Raw genomic sequence first — 20,224 nt, 5'->3', positions numbered from 1 at the left:
TGCACTGCTCTCCATCAAACTACCTTCATTTTCACTCATGTATTTATTTAGAGGCATTATTGCTTATGAATGAGAGGACCCGAATTTCTATAGATCAAGCGGGGATTTAAACACACTAACTGCACCCAACCATCTTCCCCCACATCACAGTTCAAATTATACTCCTCAACACAGCATCAACCGAACCCCCCACTTGTTTGTTTCTCTCTTTCCCACACCTCTAAACATTACGGTGTAGGTCTTAACGTTTGAACTGAGACAACAGCGTTACATGGCAGCTGAAAATTATTTCTCTTGCCGCCCCTGGAAGGAGCAGAAACGACTGCTTTCATCTGGGGGAAGCAAACACAGCACAGTGAGGAGGAAGACTCCGAGCGTGTCAAAAAAAAAAAAGAAAAAAAAAGGCAAATGGCGCTATCGAACCTGGAGGATGTCAAAATAAAATTCTAGGAGTGGGACAAAGCGGAGCTCAGAGGGTGAGAGAGGAATCCTTAATATACAGAGGTACCTTTGTAAATAATAATAAAAAGAATGTAAAAAGCAGAGAGGCACAGCTGGAGCTAAAGCACACGTTAAACCCTTCCGTTAAGTAAGAGAACAACATGTAAAAACATATACAACAGAGAAAAACCGCACTGGACCACGATTTGGACAGACTGGGAGGCGACAGCACGCAAAGCTGACAGTGGAGGAGAAAGGTAGACCGGTTCTCGGCTAGACTGACTCACTTGGGGTTAAAACTCCAGGTCCGCCACAGCAAACCTCCGCTTGACCAACCAACCCAAACTGACTCTGATGCGGCAGCCACGTCTTTGAAGATGTGTCCATGCAGCTATGTGGCACAGACATAAATTTTTATATTTTTAGTTTTTCACGAAAAAAAAGAAAAGAAAAAAGCACAATATGAATAACAAAATTTTGGCTCACATTTTAAAAATCAAACAATAAAACAGCCTCAACTTGTTTTCTTTTCTGAATGTACAGCATTATTCTACATACGTTCGGCCGTGTGACTCAAATGTAATGATATACTATCTGTGAGCTTTCGAACGCACAAACACGTCGATGTTGTGACACATGGTAGTTCTTTTTCCGGCTGCAAAACAAAAGCAGGAGGTTCCTCCACATCCAGTTTATCATAGCTGCCCTTTATGGAGTTGTGAGCTAAATGTCACAATGCTGCTCAACCACAAGCTGCTGTTGCTGCTGCTATGATTAATTGATAAGCGTTCAGACACATCAGCGTTTAAAGATCCCCTCCAGCCGCCATTGTGGACGTAGAAAAAAAGAAATATCTCAATAATAATTTGCATCTAACTTGATTTATTTCCCTTCCAAAAATCAATAGAATTGTACCGTCGCTTCTATATAAACAGTACATGGGAGATTTTCAGAGGTTATGGAGTGAATGAATGGATGGATGGGCCTCCAGACTGGCTGTGTTGACAGATCCTGCTCACAAGTGCACACAATATAAGTCATAATTTACCAGCGCTACAGAGAAACTTTACACTTTCAGCAGATGAAAAGGAAAACTACGGAAGCCAAGAACAGCCCTGCTTTAAATGTTTAATGCTGTTAATAATTCAGGTTTCTCATGATAACAAAGCCTGTTCTCTTGTGAGAATGGTTAATTCGTATTATTAGAAAATAAGACGAGGTTTCTTGGCGTGAGGAGATCAAGATCAGTTTAGTTGTCAGTCTGGATTTGTTTGCCATTAAAGTTGAAAAGGCGATCTTTTCCGTAAATGACAAGAACTGATCATGATGTTTTAGACTGGTTAACGTTGTGAGAGGGTCCATTTAACCCAGAGGACAAGAGTTTGCCGCCATCTGACAGTGGATAATCATCTAGCTTTTGCTTGGTTGCCACCAGTCGGACTCCCCGTCAGTGGCTTATCGGCCGATTCAGATCACGGACTCAGCGGTGGAGTGTGTTGACTAGACAGATTACTCTGTTTGGCTGCTCAGCTTAGTGAACCAGCGCACTAGAGGAGAAACCGATGTGACCGAAGTACGAAAACGACAAAGTTGAGAGGATCTCATCAGTTTTCGTCTTCATCTCTTTTAAAGATTCAAACACATCTGATGATCTTATTCATCAGCAGCGTGATTCAGGAGAGCTCAGCTCTGTGCAACAGTACGTAGCTCTTCTTAGCTTCCCAGCTAATCCTATTTCTTCTGGTTTCCTCTTCTGAATGATGAATACAGACCAGCCACCTGCTGACATATTTCCTATCACACAGGTGCAGCTGGCTGTTAGCTATAGTCTCTGCAGTGTGTTCGAGTGCAACATCTTGTCCCTGACACGGGTGACGTGTAATGCAGTCGCAGTTCTTTCATGTCAATTTAGCGTACATGTACAATGAACCTAACCAAGCTGATTTGCTGCCTAAACTTAATTAAACTGTGACTAAGAAAAAAAAATGAAAAAGAAAACATGTTAGTCAGTTCCAGATTTTACATGGGGCTTGAATCCTGCTCTACTGACTCTGTTTAATCTATGAGACAACATTAAAGTACCAGAAATAATGATTTATGTGTTTTGTTATATGAGAAAACAAACATCTTATTCATTTAAAGAATAGCTGCTCTTGTCTTCCACAGTCTTGATTCAAACTGAGCTTCTTTTTTTTTTAACTCTCACCCAATGCAGGGAATAACTGAGAACATACAGTACTGTGCAAATGTTTTAGGCAGGTGTGGGAAAAAAATGCTGTACACTAGGAAAGCTTTCAAAAATGGAAGTGTTAATAGTTTATTTTCATCAATTAACAAAATCTAGTGAATGAACAGAAGAGAAATCTAAATCAAATCGATATTTGATCTGACCGCCCTTTGCCTTCAAGACAGCATCAGTTCTTCTAGGTACTTGAACACAGTTTTTGAAGGAACACAGCTGTTAGGTTGTTCAAAACATCTTGGAGAACTAACCACAGATGTTCTGTGAATGTAGGCTTCCTCAAATCCTTCTGTCTCTTCGTGTAATCCCAGACACACTCGATGATGTTAAAATCAGAGCTCTGTGGGGCCATGCCATCGCTTCCAGGACATCTTGTTCTTCTTTACACTGAAGATAGTTCTTAATGACCTTAGCTGTATGTTTGAGGTATTGTCATGTCACTGAATAAATTTGGGGCCAATCATACTCCTCCCAGAATGGTATTGAATGATGGATAAGTATCTGCCTGTATTTGTCAGCATTGAGGACACCGTTAATCCAGACCAAATCCCCAACTCTATTTGTAGAAAAACAGCCACAAGCTTGCACGTAGCCTCCACCATGCTTCACTGTTGCCTGCAGACCCTCGTCACTGTGCCGCTCTGCAGCCCTTCAATGAACAACCTGCCTTCTACTACAGCCAAACATTTCAAATTTTGACTCATCAGTCCAGAGCACCTGCTGCCATTTTTCTGAACCCCAGTTCCTATGTTTTCATGCACAGTTGAGTCTCTTGGTCTTGTCTCCATGCCAGATGTATGGATTTGTGTCTGCAACTCTTCCATGAAGACCACTTCTGGCCGGACCTCTCCAGACAGTAGATGGATGTACCCGGGTCCCACTGGTTTCTGCCAGTTCTGAGCTGATGGCTTTGCTGGACATCTTCCGATTTCAAATGGAAATGATGTGTATCTTTGGCCGACCGCTGCGTCTACAATCCTACAAAATCCCTGACTTAGTGCAAGTGCACCTATAACGATTGATGCTGGTTTGAAGGCAAAGGGTAGTAACTATTGATGTGACTTAGATTTTTCTTTTGTTTGCTCACTTTTTGTAAATTGATAAAAATAAAAAATCATTATTTATATTTTTGAAAGCATTCTTAGTTTTTTCCCACATCTGCCTCAAACTTTTGCCCTCTACTGTATATGGAAAACATTTGAGATATAATGATGAAGGGACATCCCAGCAGTCGGTCCGGGACCGTCACGATCAGAGCATCTGGTTATTAAAAAAGTGCATTAGAAGCTACTTAGCTACGCTGTCCAGAGAAATCTGAGACGGCCAAGTATAGCAGCCATGTGGGAACAGATTAAAGAGGAGGATATGAGGAGAGGTGGTTCTGCAACAAAAAAAAACTATATTATGAGCTGTCAAGCAGTTTTAAATGAGAAGAATAACCAGGTAAAAAAAATGTCTGTTTTCTCTTTCCCTGGTGGTTAGCTCAAGAAAAGGATGATAAATAAATTTGTGGCCTGGGGCAAAAGAAAACAATTTCAGGAAATTGCAGGACTCATTGACAGGAGTTCCTACTTTCTTCTTCTTCTTCTTTTTTTTTTTTTTTTTTGTAAGAGAACATCCAACCAGCAAAGCCTCTCTGTGCTTGGCAGCGAGAAAATGCCCCCTCTGTGAATTGCACTGAAGATGGCTGAAGAACAGCAGAAGAATCAGCTCTTTGCCGGCTGTCGGGCTCCCGGGCTGACAACTGTGACGGAGTGGCAAGGAGTCCAGATTCTCAACAGTTCACCAGGAATCGAGAAAGATTAATACGATTTTCACGCCTTTTTGTTGCAGCTAAAGTAACAAAATAATCTCATGAAGAGATGCATGATAGTCATATCTTACAAAGATGTCACAGGGAGGAGGACGAGGGGAATCCAGCGAGGGGACAATGAGTCAGAGTGAGCCAGACTTATCTTGTTCAATCAAGTGTGCAGCCTCAGACATTTCATTAACTGTAACGCATCTCTCTCCACTGTGTTATGTTTTTTGGTTAAGATGGGGAATCACATGCAAGAACCCCGCGGTGTGCAATAACTGTAAAATATAATGTACCACGGAGATGGAAGCCAACCGGAGCATCCAAACATCAGCCACAGCTGTTGCCAGCTGAGATGAAAGAATGCAGTCCCAGCAACAGAGAAATAAAACCCAGGATATTTTGTCTACTTATTCCTCCAAACTACGCAAACAGACCACGGTGCACGAATCAAGTCTTCTTGGTTAATGCTACTGTAGCCAAATAACAGATATGTTCAAATACCTGAAAAGCCCCTTTGTGTCATTTACTTTGGTGTTGACTGACATGAATTAAAGTCTCCCATTCTGAATATCCTGACTCCCCGCTGTCTGTGCAGGTGTGTGATGAGCCAATTAGCCAACTACGTGCATCATTGAAATCGGTCCAAATGGCAAGAAAGTCTCAATCATTCCAAAGTAGCTGTCTGCCAATCGACCCGGTTCTTGCACCGACACTGAAGCAGAGCGGATTAATAATTCTCCAGAAGTGTTATACCCTGTAATAAGATTGGGATTATTGTGCGTATAAAATGCACCACGGGATAACAAACTATAGCACTTAGAGATCCAGGAATCATCCTTTAAATCTTTAAAACACTTTACTGGACTGATCTGGAAGGGATTTAAGGCAAAAATGGTATTATAACACAGGGTGTGACTGTTAAGTCGTCCTGCAAACAACATGGTGCATCATACTGACAGCCTCATATGTGGAAACTCTTATCGAGTAGCCATCACACTGAAGCTAGAGGAGCTTCTGGTCACAGCGTGAAATTCCCTACTGTGCGATTTGAGCCAAATCACCAAAACAGACTAAATCAGAGGTCTTCAACAGGGTGTCCACGGACCCCTAGGTACTGCAGGGAGGGTTGTAAAATCTTTGGTTGATTAGACATTTTTTATAAAAAAATCCACATTAACATGAATCCAACATATTTTACATATATATAGTAGGTAGGGTTCCTCATCAGTTTGGGGGTCTTTGACCTGAAAAACATTGAAGACCTCTGGACTAAACCTCTCTGGAGGAGCTCGCATCCGTATGAAATATGAAATTTATTCCTAAAATATCCAAAAATACACAACAGACATCTGCGCCAGGCCTTAATGTAACGTTATTCGATTTGTACGTTGACGTCCGTGTTTACCTGAGCTCATCACTGTGTCACTGGAGGTCATGCAGCCTGCAATGCATCACCTTAAAAACAAGCCAAGCTAGAACCTAAACACCTGCACTCTGCGTGGCGCTGGGGTGAGTCTGACTCCCGTAATGAGAGGAGCCGGCGCGGCCTCTCCTCCCTTTTGCCGTGGACAAACACCCAGGAGCGAGGTGGACCAGCATCCTTAACACCTCAATTAGTGAGCGTCCTCAGACCAGCTGTCACCGACAGTGGGTGAACACCTCACTGTGACATGAATATAAATAGATACAGATATTTCCGGCATTGTAAGTTTTTGCTGCATGTCACTTTTTTACCTCTGCCCACACTGGTACTCAACACTCACCCAAATATCACAGGACTTCCTGGTGAAGAAATCTTGACAGCTTAGTTACATCTGTGGATGCAGACTGGATCCGGTGGGTTTCCAGGGCACTTGGGAAGGGGGGGCTGAGGTTCCAGGTTTACTTGCTATTTGGGACAAAGGTAGAGTCAGTTTGTGCAGACCTGAGAGACTGTTTCCAAATAAAAGGCCAGTGCTGCAATCTTTGAAAGGCAGCTGTATTCTGCTCATTAGGCCAATTCGTTGTGGGCAGCTCCTCTTGTTTTCTCACCTATTCTGCAACGTGTCCATGCATGCCCAGCGTAGAGGGTGAAGGCTTCCGAGGAAAACGTGTAGCTGGCTGTCACAGGGATCCCTTCACCTTCTGCTCAGTCCATCACTGAAGCCAAATCTCGCCTGTCGGCAGCGGCTCTGTTGTGCGGCTCAGCGGCTCTCCCCTGCTTCTCCTCCCTGTCTTCTTCCTCCGCTCCCTGTCCTCCAACTCTATTGCAACCCAGGAACTGTGATGTGATCCCAATGCGGCTTCCTCGGTAATAAAGAGAATCTCTCCTGGGGACGGTGGTTTTTGTCATCTTAATTATTTGTTCTGGGCGCATGTGACTTCAAACAGCCCCTGCGCCGCGGTTCAATCTGGGGGAAAACACGAACTCCTCTTAGCGCATTTGGTGTAACGATCCACGGAGCCACGGAGCCAATTAGTTCACCGTCAGTCACCTGAATTTACATTTAAAGCATTTCACGGAGATGAGCGACACAACGCGGGGTCTGAATGGCGACAACTACAGCCCGCTGCACATTAATAATGCTGATACTGAAATGATTTCTAAGGTGATGCCTGCGGGCTATGCAAACTCTGTGCAGCAGACAACCCTGCTGCACGTTGCGCGCAGACTAAAGCCGAAAAAAAAATCACCAAAATAAATACCCTGTGGTCTTTACAGGCGGATTCCAAAGGATGTGCAGCCGCATTTGAATAAATTCTGGTTCATGCACATTTTTGCTCCTCTTTTCTCACTCCTCTCCTTCGGCGTTGGGCAGCGTCTGTAGTTCACCCTGCGTGGCATAACGACGTCCCCATAATCCAGAAATGTATGCCGATCCGGTGCCAAATTGACTCGGCGTCCTTTTGCGCTCTCAGCCCGTTACACCTGATTGGGATTTAACGGCAGTGCGCGGAGAGAGGAGGCAAAAAAAAAGGTGCTCGGTAAATGGAGACGGCTCTCCCTGGAGGGCGGAGATAGCGCGTAAGATAGACATAAACCGAAACCAACGCCTCCAAAGGCAGCAGAGTCCACCCTGCGCTGAAGCATCCCCGGAGTTTGAAACAAACCCGAATAATGACTAAAGTTAATTTAAGTTGCATCTTGAATCGACTTGAAAAGTGGGAATGCTGCACTGAAAATTGCATCTGAACGATTTCTACAATCTATAGTCGACAACTGAGAAGTGGTGCTTTAATAGTTATGGGAATACACACACGTATAATCCGAATAGATGCTATTTCAGTTTAATAAATCAATGTCATCAGGAGCTTAAAGGTGGACTGGAAACAGAAATGGAAAATGCATGAACTTTTTTTTTTTTTATCTACTGGCTCAACTGATGCCTGGGGCAAGATCTCCATTAACAGGCATTAACAGACCCAGGCTCACTGGACATTAATCGGTTTGTGGTAACTTAATTTCAGTTTTGGAATAAAGCAATATGCACACTTAACAAAGTGAAAAGCACAAAATGCTTAGAGCTTTGGACCAATCTTTGTATAAAGATCTTCCACTGGATAAGGAGGACAGCAAATTGCAAGGTTGATCCAGGGGCATCTGATTTCCATGGAGCAAATAAGTCCATTCACACCAGGGACTTATTAAAAGATAAATTAAAAATTTGAGAAGTCTTTCTTTGGACAGTGCTCGCTGCAAACACGACCACAGCACAAGTGCCTATACAGTCTAAAACAGAGTAACGAATTATTATAGTTCCAGTAATAAATGATATTGAAATGTGAAACACTAGCCAATAGTAAAGGCTGCAAATCGATGGTGCACAAGTGATTCAATGTGTGATGTTACAGTTTAGAGCTGCTCATACTTGGATGGTATTTCAAGTGGTGATGCCCTGTCACGTTTTAAATCCACTACTCAGTTAATATCAAACTTATATCACACAAAATGATGCAAGTCCAATGAAATAATCAAAAAACAAACTAAACATTTAAATGCACAGTTCTGATGAGCGGAACTGAAAAACAGTGAACTGATGGAAAATTATCAGTGAAATGATGGAAAAATATCAGAGCTTTATTTTTTTGACCCTAGTAGAACAGTGCACATGTACTTGATTCATGGACCTTGATGTATGATTTTGCATGGTGGAAAAACTTTGAGATTTTGGTCTAAATGCCACTTTAGTCCCTATAGTTGGCCCCAAGCCTCATTATAGTAAAAATAATGCATCATGGATTTTTACCCTTTGTTCACACAAATGTGAAGGAAGAAGCAAAAGAGCAACAGGTTACAAGTAATATTTGGCTGCTGTGAAACAGACACGACACAACTCATGCGTCAACCAATCGCACAGCAATATGCCACAACATTAAAACCACTGACGGGTGAAGTGAATGACACTGATCATCTTGCGACAATTCAACGTTCCGCTGGTTTGGACCTGACATTCATTCATGTGGATGTTACTTAGACATGTAACACCCACCTGGACCAGACCAGGCACCCCCACCCCATAGCAATTACACTCCTTGATGGCAGCAGCCATCCCCAGTAGGACGCAGCCTGACACAGACACACACACATAAGATCATGTGTTCCTTTCTAATATGAGCAATCAGCAGTTCCTGAGTTTGTATTAGTATTAAATTCACTTTTAGTGTTGAACTGCCGTCGGGGCACACAAACACAACTTAGCAATTTACTACCAAAAAAAGATCAGAAGTTTACAAAACACACAGCTGATCTGAGTAACCGCTAAACCCTCATTATCTTCCTGCTGAATGCTAGAAAGGTTTTTGTCACAGGATGAGGGAAGTGGTGTTGGCCCTCATTTCACACGGTGGTAGGAAGGGATTGTTTCTCAGCCAACAACTCTGTCAATGCACTTTTTCTTGAGCTCAAAGAAACCCCACAGCCCGAACACAGGAGAAATCAGCGTCAAACGGGTGACTCATTTGGATTTTAATAGTCTGTAATGGGATTTTATTCTGGTCTGCTTGTCCTGAAAAAAACAAAACTGCCCATATAGGTCCAGACGTGTGGAGGCAACAGCGATTGTTCTGCTTCAAAGGAATTTTTATTTTCACATCCGCTATGTAAACACGTTACATAAATATGTATTGCTAATTGTTAAATCCCGAATGTGTCACAGATCATTTGTGGGCATATATAAAGACGCCGTTACGTAAATCACAGAAAAAGAATTTGGAACTCGGTTAGAGTTTTTTTTTTCCTTGTGTGTACGTCACAAACAGTGACACTGATGCTAAATTGTGGATATAAAAAGTAATAATGATAACCTTTTTCCTTAATGGTAATTATCCTGTGAATGAATCATCAGAGGTTTGTTAAAAACAAACCTGTGCATTAAAGAGACGTCTTGGACTTGACATTTGCTGATGTTGTTGTGCGCGTTGGTGGCAACAGAGTCACAAAAATGACATATGCTTTTCTTGTATTGTTCCATTTATCTTCCAGATACAAACCAGACCCTCTTCAGCTTTTACTGTGATCTTTTTCATGGGATTTAAACTGCGATGCAGCTGCACCAAATACGTTTTGAATTGCTAAAACAGGATCGGGGGAAGCACCGACGATGGATGTCAAAAAAAAAAAAGTCTGTCCTGGGACAACGGACAGCACATGAAGCCTCTTTACACCATGAACATAAACTGGAAACGACACATCCTTACTCTTTCACTCTGAATCCTCACTCAATCACACACACACACATACACACACATCTCCATGGAAACTGATAAAAGAATAGCTGGTCTGCAAAAAAAAAAAAGCGGAAGAAGAAGAAGAGATAGACAAAGCACAGTATACACAAAAATGGAGACAATAGACAATAAAAAGATAAGGAAACAGAATGATTGGATCCGAGCAGAGAAAAACAAAATGGTGTTAAGAAAATGCTAAATTAGCCTAGCTCAAGAAGAGGAAAACATGAAAAGAAACCTTTGAATACATAAAAAACAAAAAAACAAAGAGCACACAACAATCTCAGCACGGTTTATCAGCCATTTATTTGCCCCGACCGCAGGCCGTGCATCAGCGTCTGTCCTCAAACTGCAAACACACGGCAGGGCCAGAAACATTCGTGTAAACATGAAGGAATGAAAGTTGCACGGATGTTGCGGATAGCAGAACAGAGAGGGCGGGCAACAGAAGAGGGGAGAGGACAAGGGAAGGAGTACGGCACAGTACACCACCTACACTCGTCTCCATGGCAACTACCAGACGAGAACGAGTGATAATGCAGCTCCCTCTCTTCCTCTTATTCTGAAAACTGTTCAAATGCTACCATATGCACTGTGTGCAGTATGTGGGAGACAAAGCGTTCGCTGTTGCGCTCGTTGCGAATGACGCTGAGAGAAGCATTCAGATGCATTAATGCAACAAAAATATAATAATATTTAAAAAAAAAAAAAAAAAAACACTCCCGGCTAAAAAATTTTTTTTGCTGAAACGCATAAATTACATTAGTCTATCCACCAGAGACGTCGGTTTAGCCCGACGCTGAACTCATCCTCGTCGCTTTAAGGGATAACTTGTTATTTTTGAGTTAATGCGTTCGCTTTTCCCTTTCTTTCTTTCTTTCTTTCACCAAAGCATGCGGCCCAGTGTGTGGGCAGCGGCTGCTTTCAAAGAACAAGTACTGAGGTTGATAGGACTGAAAAGGCAAAGATAAAATTATTTCCTTTTTTCTCCCCCCCCCAAACCCTCCACTCCCCCAATGTGCTTCCTGCTGTTGTTGCTGAATTTGAAGTGGCGCCATAATAACGTTTTGTGCAACACATTCTTTGAAATCTGTACCCGAGGAAAGTAAAGACGACACCAGTGTGTGCTGGATATAATTTGGCTCGGGGCGTCGCTGTGAAAGACTGTGTCAGGAGTGTTTGGATGACAATGCACAAAGTGTGCGTACATCTTGTGCTAGAAACACAATCGGGGGTTTAACGATGTAACATGTATGGAAATTACTTGGTGCTTTGCTTCACCTGCTAACACTTCCGGAGCCATATTTGCAGAAAGGCCCTTTCAACCTATTCCGAGTCCCAACACACAGGAAATGATGCTGGGCCAAAAAACATAAAATAAAATAATGAATCCGTTCCTTCATTCGCGTCGGTCTGAGTGGATTTTTCTTTGTCTGGTTTCCTGTCATTCAGTGTGAAATTGTTAAGCAGACTGTCATGATTAATACAAAGTACAATCAGTCTGTCAACTCAGCATATGACAAATGCAGATCAAGTATGGGTGGATGTCGGACGGCTTCATGGAAAAAAAAAAAAAACCTGCAGATGGCTGATCTGCAGCCTGCGAGCTTCAATTTGCATGCACTGTTGACGACGACCATCTGACAACCTACAGTGAAGATTTTTATTTTGTTGTTGTTGAGGTCGCTTTAGTAGTTCCGACCTCACCCTCCTTTTTAAATACATCTTGGTGGCAACATCAATTCCACATTCGTGTCTGTGTAGATGACATTTAAGTGTTGAACTATTCACTTATCACTGTCTTTGTAAATGCACCATCCGTCAGCATCAGTGTCGGTATTTTTAAAAGGTGTCCCACAATCACACAAGCGATCCATTAACACGTCCAACAAAGATCCGCGCAAACAGATTAACATGAGGGAAGATGCACCAATCTGCCACAACATTAAAACCACTGACAGGAGAACATAAAATAATACTGACCGCACACAAAACCAGTTCAGGAACAACTCAAAAAAACATGAAGAACAGCACCTGGTCTCCAAATTCACTAGATCCCAAACTGATCAAGTGGTGGGATGATTCACAGAGGACCCCCCCTCAAATCATAGGACCCAAATGACCCCACAAACAACCTGTTGCCAACAATCTGATCACCATGTCCATTCTCTGATGAGTCCACCAGGGAGACCTACACACTGTTAGGTCATAATGTTATGCTTGATCTGTGTATTTTTGCTAGTTCAACTATTTATATTGCAGACATCAGTGTGCTTAATTATACTAATGCGACATAACGGAAATGAAAATCAAAAGGAGCTTCTCCGTTCTTCTGCTGAGGACCCATGATTTCTGGCATAGAGAATAAACCACATACTCAAACCATGCTTAGATTTAGCATACATCGTCACGACAACCAAGGTTTTACTTGATCCACAAGCCACCTATAGCTCTCAGTCACCCAGCAGGTTATAGCTACAAGGCTTAAACAACTTTTTTGACTTCTCCTGAAGATGTTTCATCACTTCATCATCAAAGTGTCTATGGCCTGTTAATGAGACAGCACTCACCTGAATTAGGGCACGTTACTCACATTAACCTGTGTGGGTTTTTTCTCTCCACTGACAGCCAGAAACTGAGATGTTGAGACGTGTTCTAATTAATCAACCCACACTCCCCTGAAAATTTAAAGAATACCTGGAGCTCTGACCTTGGGGTAGTTCTCAGTTCACATGTTTTGGTTGTGTCCGACTGTTTCTACCTTTTGGACAAGTATCTTTGAAGCCTTTGGTGAGATGTTTGGAACCCATGTTGGTCCTGATCCACCCTCTGCCTGGTTTGGTTTGACATCTAAAGATCTTCCCGCTGCCTTACCACCTAAAGCACATGTTACCATGGCTTTCACTACACTCCTTGCGAGACGTTTGATTCCTTTCAAATGGAGACAACACGCTCCTCCTTCCTTTTCGCATCGGGTTGCAGATGTTGTGTATTTCTTGAACTGAGAAAAAAAAAATGAAATACATACTCAAGGCAACCTCCCATTAATTTTTCAAGATAAGGAGGCCCTTCTTTGATTTCTGTGAGTCCTTGCAGGAACCCCTTGATAATGAGTTTTCTTTCTCCTGTGTTATGTTTATTTATCTGTCTATTTATTCTCTTGGGTGTATAGGGTGGGAATGGGATGATGAATCCATTGTATCAATGTATCTGATGAATAATGCTTTTGTATATTGAGGATGAAAGCAGAATTTGATGCTATCTACACGTCTTCAGTACGTTCTATATAAAACCTGCTTGACAGAAACATGACGGTTTTGGGATTTTAGGCGCTTTCTTGCCAAGATAAAGTTTCTCCCTGAACCATCTGCCAAAGGCCAAACAGATACAAAAGCAGATTCTGCAGGATTTGTATTTTGAGACCTCAAAGGAGTTCATGTTGACATGTAGTCGTCATATCCCATCACTTCTTACCTACTGCTCTACTGTTGTTGGCTAGGCTAGTTAGCTGGTGCCCTCTTGTTGGTTGGTAGTTGGCAGCTCACTGTTAGCTTGCTGGTTGTTTTTTTTTTCCAGTTGGACTGGGTTTCTAAATGTGTTTTGCAGATGGGAGAAGTGTTGGTTGACATGTAGTCGCATATCCCACCACGTCTTACCTTCTGCTGTTGGCTAGGCTAGTTAGCTGGTGTCCTCTTGTTGGTTGCTAGTTGGTAGCTGACTGCTAGCCTGCTGGTCAGTTTTTCAGTCGGACTGGACTTCTAATAGTGTTTTGCCTCGGATCTTGGCACCAGGGATTGTAACATCTCATCCTGTATAATAATAAATGCAAAGTCGACTATCCAACTCATCCTCGTCAATCATGTTTGCAGGCTTGAAGCATGGCTGCCACAATCCAGCTGGAGGTATTAAGATATTAATTTTGTTTTTTATTCTTGACTATTTCATCTTGTCCTTCAAACCTAGCTGAAGAAATCATAATGGATGCAGGAGACCAATTCTTGCTCAGTGTGTGAGGGGGTTGAAGGAGACGCTCGTCAAGCCCTTGGTGGTGTTCAGGGTGACTCTGTGATTGTACACACTGAAAATAAATATAGAAAAACTCATTTAAAGTCCTGCAGAAATCAGCACAGCAGTATTACTGGAGACCGAAGCTCCAACAATTTTACGCCATTAACCGTGAACGGAGAAAAAAAGGACTTTTGTTACCAGCGCACACACATTGAAAAAGCCGGTCTGCTTTATTTAGATAATGCTGTCGGCAGAGCGAGGCTGAGAGTGGAAACTTGAACTTAAATCTGAACTATCAGACTGAACATTAAACAGAGAATAAAGACACAGGAGTGGGGAAAAAAAAATATCTGTCGCTAACAAACGGGGGATGCTGGATGCTTCTTGTTCTGTCAGAACTCATCAGTGTCATAACAGGCGGGAGAAACTGTAGCTCAGAACGCTTTGATCAATTAAAACTGCTGTGATGTTTTGTCACACAGAATGAACCAAATCCCAGCTTTTCTAAAATAACCTCATGTGTTTTTGGTAATGACGTTGGACTGAATGGGAAATTAATGTTTCTAAATACAAACATGGCATTTAGTTCCTTGTCTTTTGAACCGTACAAAACGCCACAGCATGTTTTGTTTCAGGATGGATTTAAAGTGAAGAGTAGTCACACGAGGATGATCTGGAAAAAGATGCAATTAAATGAACAATACTCTCAGGACGGAGGGCACCGCTGCACAGTCTGACCATTTCGGTTTGTGAAATGTCTTAAAAGGCAGGTCTCAGGAAAGAAAAAAAAAACTTTAATTATTCCAGGTTTCAACTATTTATTTTTGTCAAAATTTATGTACATTTATAGAAACACAAAAATACAAAAAGTGAAAAAGAAACTCCAGATAATTAAACAAACTAAAAAAAAAAAAAAAAAAAAAAGCTGCTGCCAAAGTGAGCCTAATTTGATTTCCCGAAGGCAAGTCAGATTGTAACTGAGTGCCCCATAAAAGTTAGGTTTTTGTTCTGTAGATTCCAGCTGTCAGTTGTTGGACAACAACTGGTTGTCATTTTCAAGTCCGATTATCTTTTTTTTTTTTTACCTACGTGGCAACTGCACCCTGCTTCACAACCATTTTCTGGCGGGCGCCCTTCGATGCCGAGGAGTCGAGTCCCGCCACCCCTCCCGAAGTGTTTGGAAATCCGTGGGCGGCCACGTATTTCCGATACGCTTCCCGGATGATGCGGAACGCTCGCGCGTTGGCGTAAGGTATATCTGTGACTGGGTCTCGGTACAGCGCGGCCTTGTGCGTGACGGGACAAACCTCCTGGACGGGCAGCTGAGGACTGGACTGGGCGCTGGGTGGAAAGGCCACCTCGAAAGCTTCGTCGTCGCTGAAAGTTATGTAGGTACGGGAGCAAAGGCCTCCGGCTGGCTGCTGGGAGGGTGTGGTGGGATTTTGGGGTGCAGTCTGAGGAATGTCCTGGTCCAGCCTTTAGGGAAGAATGATACAAAAAGAATGAATATTATTTACACTATAATAATATATGTTGTTTGTCTAGGGAGGTTATACGCATTAGGTGGAACTCAATCCTCTTGGGTGGCAGTATTCAATGAAGCACATAGTGTGTTATTGTGTGTCAGTACAATGCAATGTACCTACCCTCTGTTCATTAATCCACTGTTTCAGTGGAAGCTCATTAAACTACAATTTTGTTTTGCCTTCATAAATAGTGTATATAATGTGGGTGGTGGTGAGTAATTCGACATGCTGGCTTACAAGTTTCAAAAGTAAGTCTTAAAGTAACGTCCATGAACCACTGGTTGTTTGGTGGGTTTTTTAGAATCACTGTTGAGTCAAACTACAGTTAATTTAAGCAGAAAATCACCCCATGTTTTACAGTTTCTCCAAAAGACTGCCATGTTGTGTCATTCAGCATTCGACTGGGAAAGTGGCATCAGTGCATATCCTCCACATAAGATTATCCTCAGTAGAAGGTGTTTTTTATTTCTCTTACTTTTCCTACTATTTGCCTAATTGCATAACAGCTAATCACGAGCATGTGATGGCATTTAATCCAAGAAGGATTAAATACCTAAGGTCAATGAAGCAATTACTTCAAGCATTACTTCAGCAACAGCAGCAGAAATATCAACCTAACGTGTGCTTAATAGACCTTTATCATAACAAACACCTTGACTTGTCATAGTTGGGAAGACATTATGAGACCGAGCCATCATTAATACATGTGTGCTTTCACTACTATGACAGCGAGAAGGGTCCATCACTTCTAAAGCCAACCACGTCTGCCTGCTCATCACACGTACCCTTCAACATCAACGTTTTCTTCTTTTAGGACCGAGTGAGAGACGAGAGGCATGAGGACAGAATGGTAACGGATCGTTGGTCCCTCAAAGCGCCGCTTCTTATGGACCTGTTTCTTCTTGTCAGCCTCCAGACGTTCATAGTTTTCTACAAACACAAAGTAAAATTGACTTGGCTTTTGACAACATAATGATAAATCAACATTAATCACTTGTAACCTCGACCTGAGGTACACGTGCACGTTTTTACCTAGAGATCGGATGTTGAGCTCGGCTGTAATTTTAGCCTCAGCGAGTAGTTCGTCCTGGGTAAGAGGCCGGTCACGGTGAGCACCTCTTCGTCGCCGAGGGGCATCCTGACGCTCCTGCAAGCGCAGGTTGGTCTTACGGGTGTGCTCGCTGGTGGACTGTCGCACGGACTTCCGAGCTAGAGGAGGATTAAGACATGCAGCTTGAAAATGGAGAACGGAAAGAGTGTAGTGTCGTGTAGGCATCACTGAGAGGAATCTTACTCTCGGCAAAGTCTTGAAATTCTGGTGGAATCCTCCTTTTGAGCTCCACCTTGGTTTTCTCAGTCTTCTTCTGTTCTTCAGAGGGTTTTTTGGGTTTGGGTTTTGCCACCTTTATAGGTTCCTGTGATTAAAGAAAGAATATTAACTGCATATTTATCTGCATCCATGTACAGTTGTGTGTAAAAGTTTGGGCATCCTGGGGCAAATGACATATTATCTTAGGAGGACTCCAGCAAACAAATAATACATGTGTCTTTTTGTCAAGCTTTAAAGTCTCGTTCCTTTTTAATTTACAGAATTAAGAAAATAGCAACAGAGGCAAAACATTTTTTGTTGTCGGCTAGAATACTTTCTTCTTTCTTTCAACTGTACAAAGAACCAACAAAAAAAGTACAGTTTCCTATAACAGAAAGATAGCAACACAAAACATGTGATGCCAAATCAATTATGCGGCTTGTTGCTGTTGACAGGATGTCATTTGCCAATCAATGATTCCAGTGGAGCAGCCATAGTAAAAGCAGCTTTACTGAGTCCTTGTGTGCACTTCTGTAAATACACATAATAGGACTGAAATGCAGGATAACACGGGAATGAGCTGTCTGTCTATCCAATTGTTTCTCTAGAAGCAAGACAAAAGTTACTGTGTTCATGTTGTCAATCTGTCACAAAAAGTACAAGCGAAGAACAGGTTTCAGAACACAATTAATTCACTAACGTGGAGACTTGAAACCACATCTGAAAGCTCCTGAAATTACTACCTACCTTATAAGCTTTGGTGACAACCCGACTTTTCCTCCGAGGTGCATCCTCCTCGTGGTCACTGTCCGGCTCATCACCCTCATCGATGTCGAAGTCACTGTCCACCTCATCCTCTGTGTCTGAATGTTCTCCGTGATATTCATCATCTCCCGATTCCTGAAAGTCAACAAAGGGGGACAATTTAGTCAATAGTTCATGACAATTGAACAATAATTCAAGAAGTTTCATGTTGATGTGAGTCACCATTATACCTTATTTTATCCAAGGTTTTCTTAATGTTCTATTCAGATGATATTAAAAATCAGTTGCAATTTTGGATCTGTGCAATATTCATATCTTCTAAGCATATTCCTATGAAGATATGAAATATAGTAGGGAAGAGTTCCTCGGGTACAATGAGGAGCTTTATTTTTAATTTAAAAAACTCAGGCTCCTTTTCAGACTTACAGCACAAGCACATTTCAAGATAATGCACTGGGTAAAAAAACGGAAGTTAACCATGACAAGAAAATCACCACAACATGTTCAGACACCACTGTACGGCTGCACACAGGGCAGAATAGTTTCACATCTTTAAAAATTCACTATTCTTTGAGCTTAAGTATGTGCACATGCACTGTCAGGCTGTGCTATCACTATCAAGCAGAGATGACCGAGGCACCTCAGGATTTTTATTTTTTAAATCCAGTCAGAACAGTCTTGTCAGAACTGCCAGATCAGTCGCTGCCAAATCCCCCCACACAAGCACGTCACCCTTGAACCTCCAGCTGTTTGAAGAAAATTATCCTGACTGTAAAATGAAGAAACAAGCCTATTAAGAAACAAGCCTATCCACCACTGTAAGGTTGATACTGTAATTCTAAAAAAAAAAAAAAAATCAAGCAATAGCATCTAATAATCTGACACACAACACAGTAGAGGTCACTCTTCTCTCTTTGGGTGAGAAGCAGGAGAGGCTGGCATCCAATCTCATTCAGTCAATCTTTGCAGCTGACTGAAATATTTATTCGATAGACTGGCGCAGAATATTTTAGAGTCACGGCCGTTATTTAGATGAATCACACCGGCATGGGGGTTTGGATGACCCCGGGCCGCTGCACACCGCAGTGGAAGGAACATTTAGGTAGACTCGTTTTTTTCAAATCTGTCCCCAATTACAACTCCAGTCACGCATGATGAGCCATAACCACAGATATGAGAAGGCATGCGTATTTATTCTAACTGTAGGAATGATGGCAGAGGCTGAGTAGGATTAGGATAAATTCTTTATTTATTCCAAAAGACTGATTAAGTCCAACGTATGAGCCCTGATATATGTCTTCACGCTGCTGTTTAATGAGGCACTGGAGGAGGCTTCTGACTCATCTTGCGGAAAGAAAATTGTACAGACATATTCAACACCCGAGTCTCAAATTATATATTCTTTACTTTAGATTTATCCTACACAAAAAAGCATTAAACCGATCTTCTTTTCTCTGGTAAAGTGCAAGACACCTTGACTTGGACCTAAATCACTACACCTTTTGGCTCACATAACTAGTTAGTAGATATACTAATAATAATGAAGAACCAGTCGAAATCCTACTGGAATATGTCTCAAACTATTTTATTCGGGGTGTACAATCTTAGGACGGATAGCTACAGTAAAAGTGTGTCTTACCGTGTTATTAATACGCATAAGATTATCAGGTTCTACTCTGTTCAAGGGCTGTTTGTTTTGATATTGTCTGTCTGTCTTTTTTTTTTTTTTTTTTTTTTTTTTTGAAGTCCGGCGCATTTATACTGATACATAACCTAACGCACCACGACGATTTATGTACAGTGCCCCAATTCAGTAAAATAATAAATGAAATGAAAAAAATATCCTTATAACGCTGTTAAATACGGTCTCGTGTAAACCCATTCACCGACTCAAGCCAGCTATCGGCTAGCTAATGCTAACTCGTTAGCGCACTCTGTGTGCATTGTTGAAGTTACTCACATCGTTGAAGCCTCCGTAGGTGGTCTTGTAGAACTCGTCTTCTTCTTCAGCATCAAGTAGTTTTGACATGCGGTTTCCCGCAGTCTTTCTTGGTTCGCGATCAACTGCAAGAGTCATGGCTGTAATGTCTAAACAATGCTAACAAACGTTCCTGGTCTCTGGTTGGACCTCAACGCTACTTCAGTCGGTTGGAGAGTGAGTCTCTGCTTTTACGTCGTTACTCGCCGCGTTTACTCAGATGTTTACATGATCCGATATTTAAGCCACAAATGAGCTTTAAGTCCACTCTAATATACAAAAAACCGCTTCTCCGCTCAGAAGCTAATTCTAGTAGCACAGGCTAAAGCTAACCGCTAACAACACCAAACACTTCCGGGGTGGTTGATGTACTTCCGCCTGCTACAGGAAGTCCTGTGCAAAATAAAAGTGCTATTTACTTTAATATTTATACACATTGACGTATGCG

The 20,224-nt window shown here is 42.0% G+C and overlaps 2 protein-coding genes across 5 annotated transcripts in view; both read right to left on the bottom strand.

The window, feature by feature from the left end:
- The window catches only part of LOC125020137 (ras/Rap GTPase-activating protein SynGAP-like), a 46,114-nt gene extending 38,638 nt beyond the window's left edge, over positions 1-7,476 (bottom strand). For 2 of the 4 annotated variants that reach the window (XM_047605418.1, XM_047605420.1), the window contains exons 1-3: positions 6,516-7,476; positions 6,248-6,372; positions 729-832 (exon numbers count right to left, since the gene is read on the bottom strand). In XM_047605418.1, coding sequence (XP_047461374.1) covers positions 729-828 — 100 coding nt within the window. In that variant the 5' untranslated portion in view covers positions 829-832; positions 6,248-6,372; positions 6,516-7,476. The remainder of the gene's footprint in view (positions 1-728; positions 833-6,247; positions 6,373-6,515) is intronic. The other 2 variants (XM_047605419.1, XM_047605422.1) reach the window with 2 other exon arrangements.
- A 6,929-nt stretch (positions 7,477-14,405) lies between these two features.
- vps72a (vacuolar protein sorting 72 homolog a) lies at positions 14,406-20,132 on the bottom strand. Its single transcript, XM_047605801.1, has 6 exons — positions 19,759-20,132; positions 17,781-17,933; positions 17,019-17,139; positions 16,757-16,933; positions 16,510-16,654; positions 14,406-15,674 (listed from the first exon to the last, which is right to left on the bottom strand). The coding sequence occupies exons 1-6, from the start codon at positions 19,873-19,875 to the stop codon at positions 15,284-15,286; spliced, it is 1,104 nt and encodes a 367-aa protein (XP_047461757.1). The 5' UTR covers positions 19,876-20,132; the 3' UTR covers positions 14,406-15,283.
- Between the last annotated feature and the right edge of the window lie 92 nt (positions 20,133-20,224).

This window comes from Mugil cephalus, chromosome 14 (genome assembly GCF_022458985.1).
Source record: "Mugil cephalus isolate CIBA_MC_2020 chromosome 14, CIBA_Mcephalus_1.1, whole genome shotgun sequence".
Classification (NCBI taxonomy): domain Eukaryota; kingdom Metazoa; phylum Chordata; class Actinopteri; order Mugiliformes; family Mugilidae; genus Mugil; species Mugil cephalus.
The sequence above is the reverse complement of the archived record's forward strand: the minus strand, read 5'-3'. Positions and strand labels throughout refer to the sequence as shown.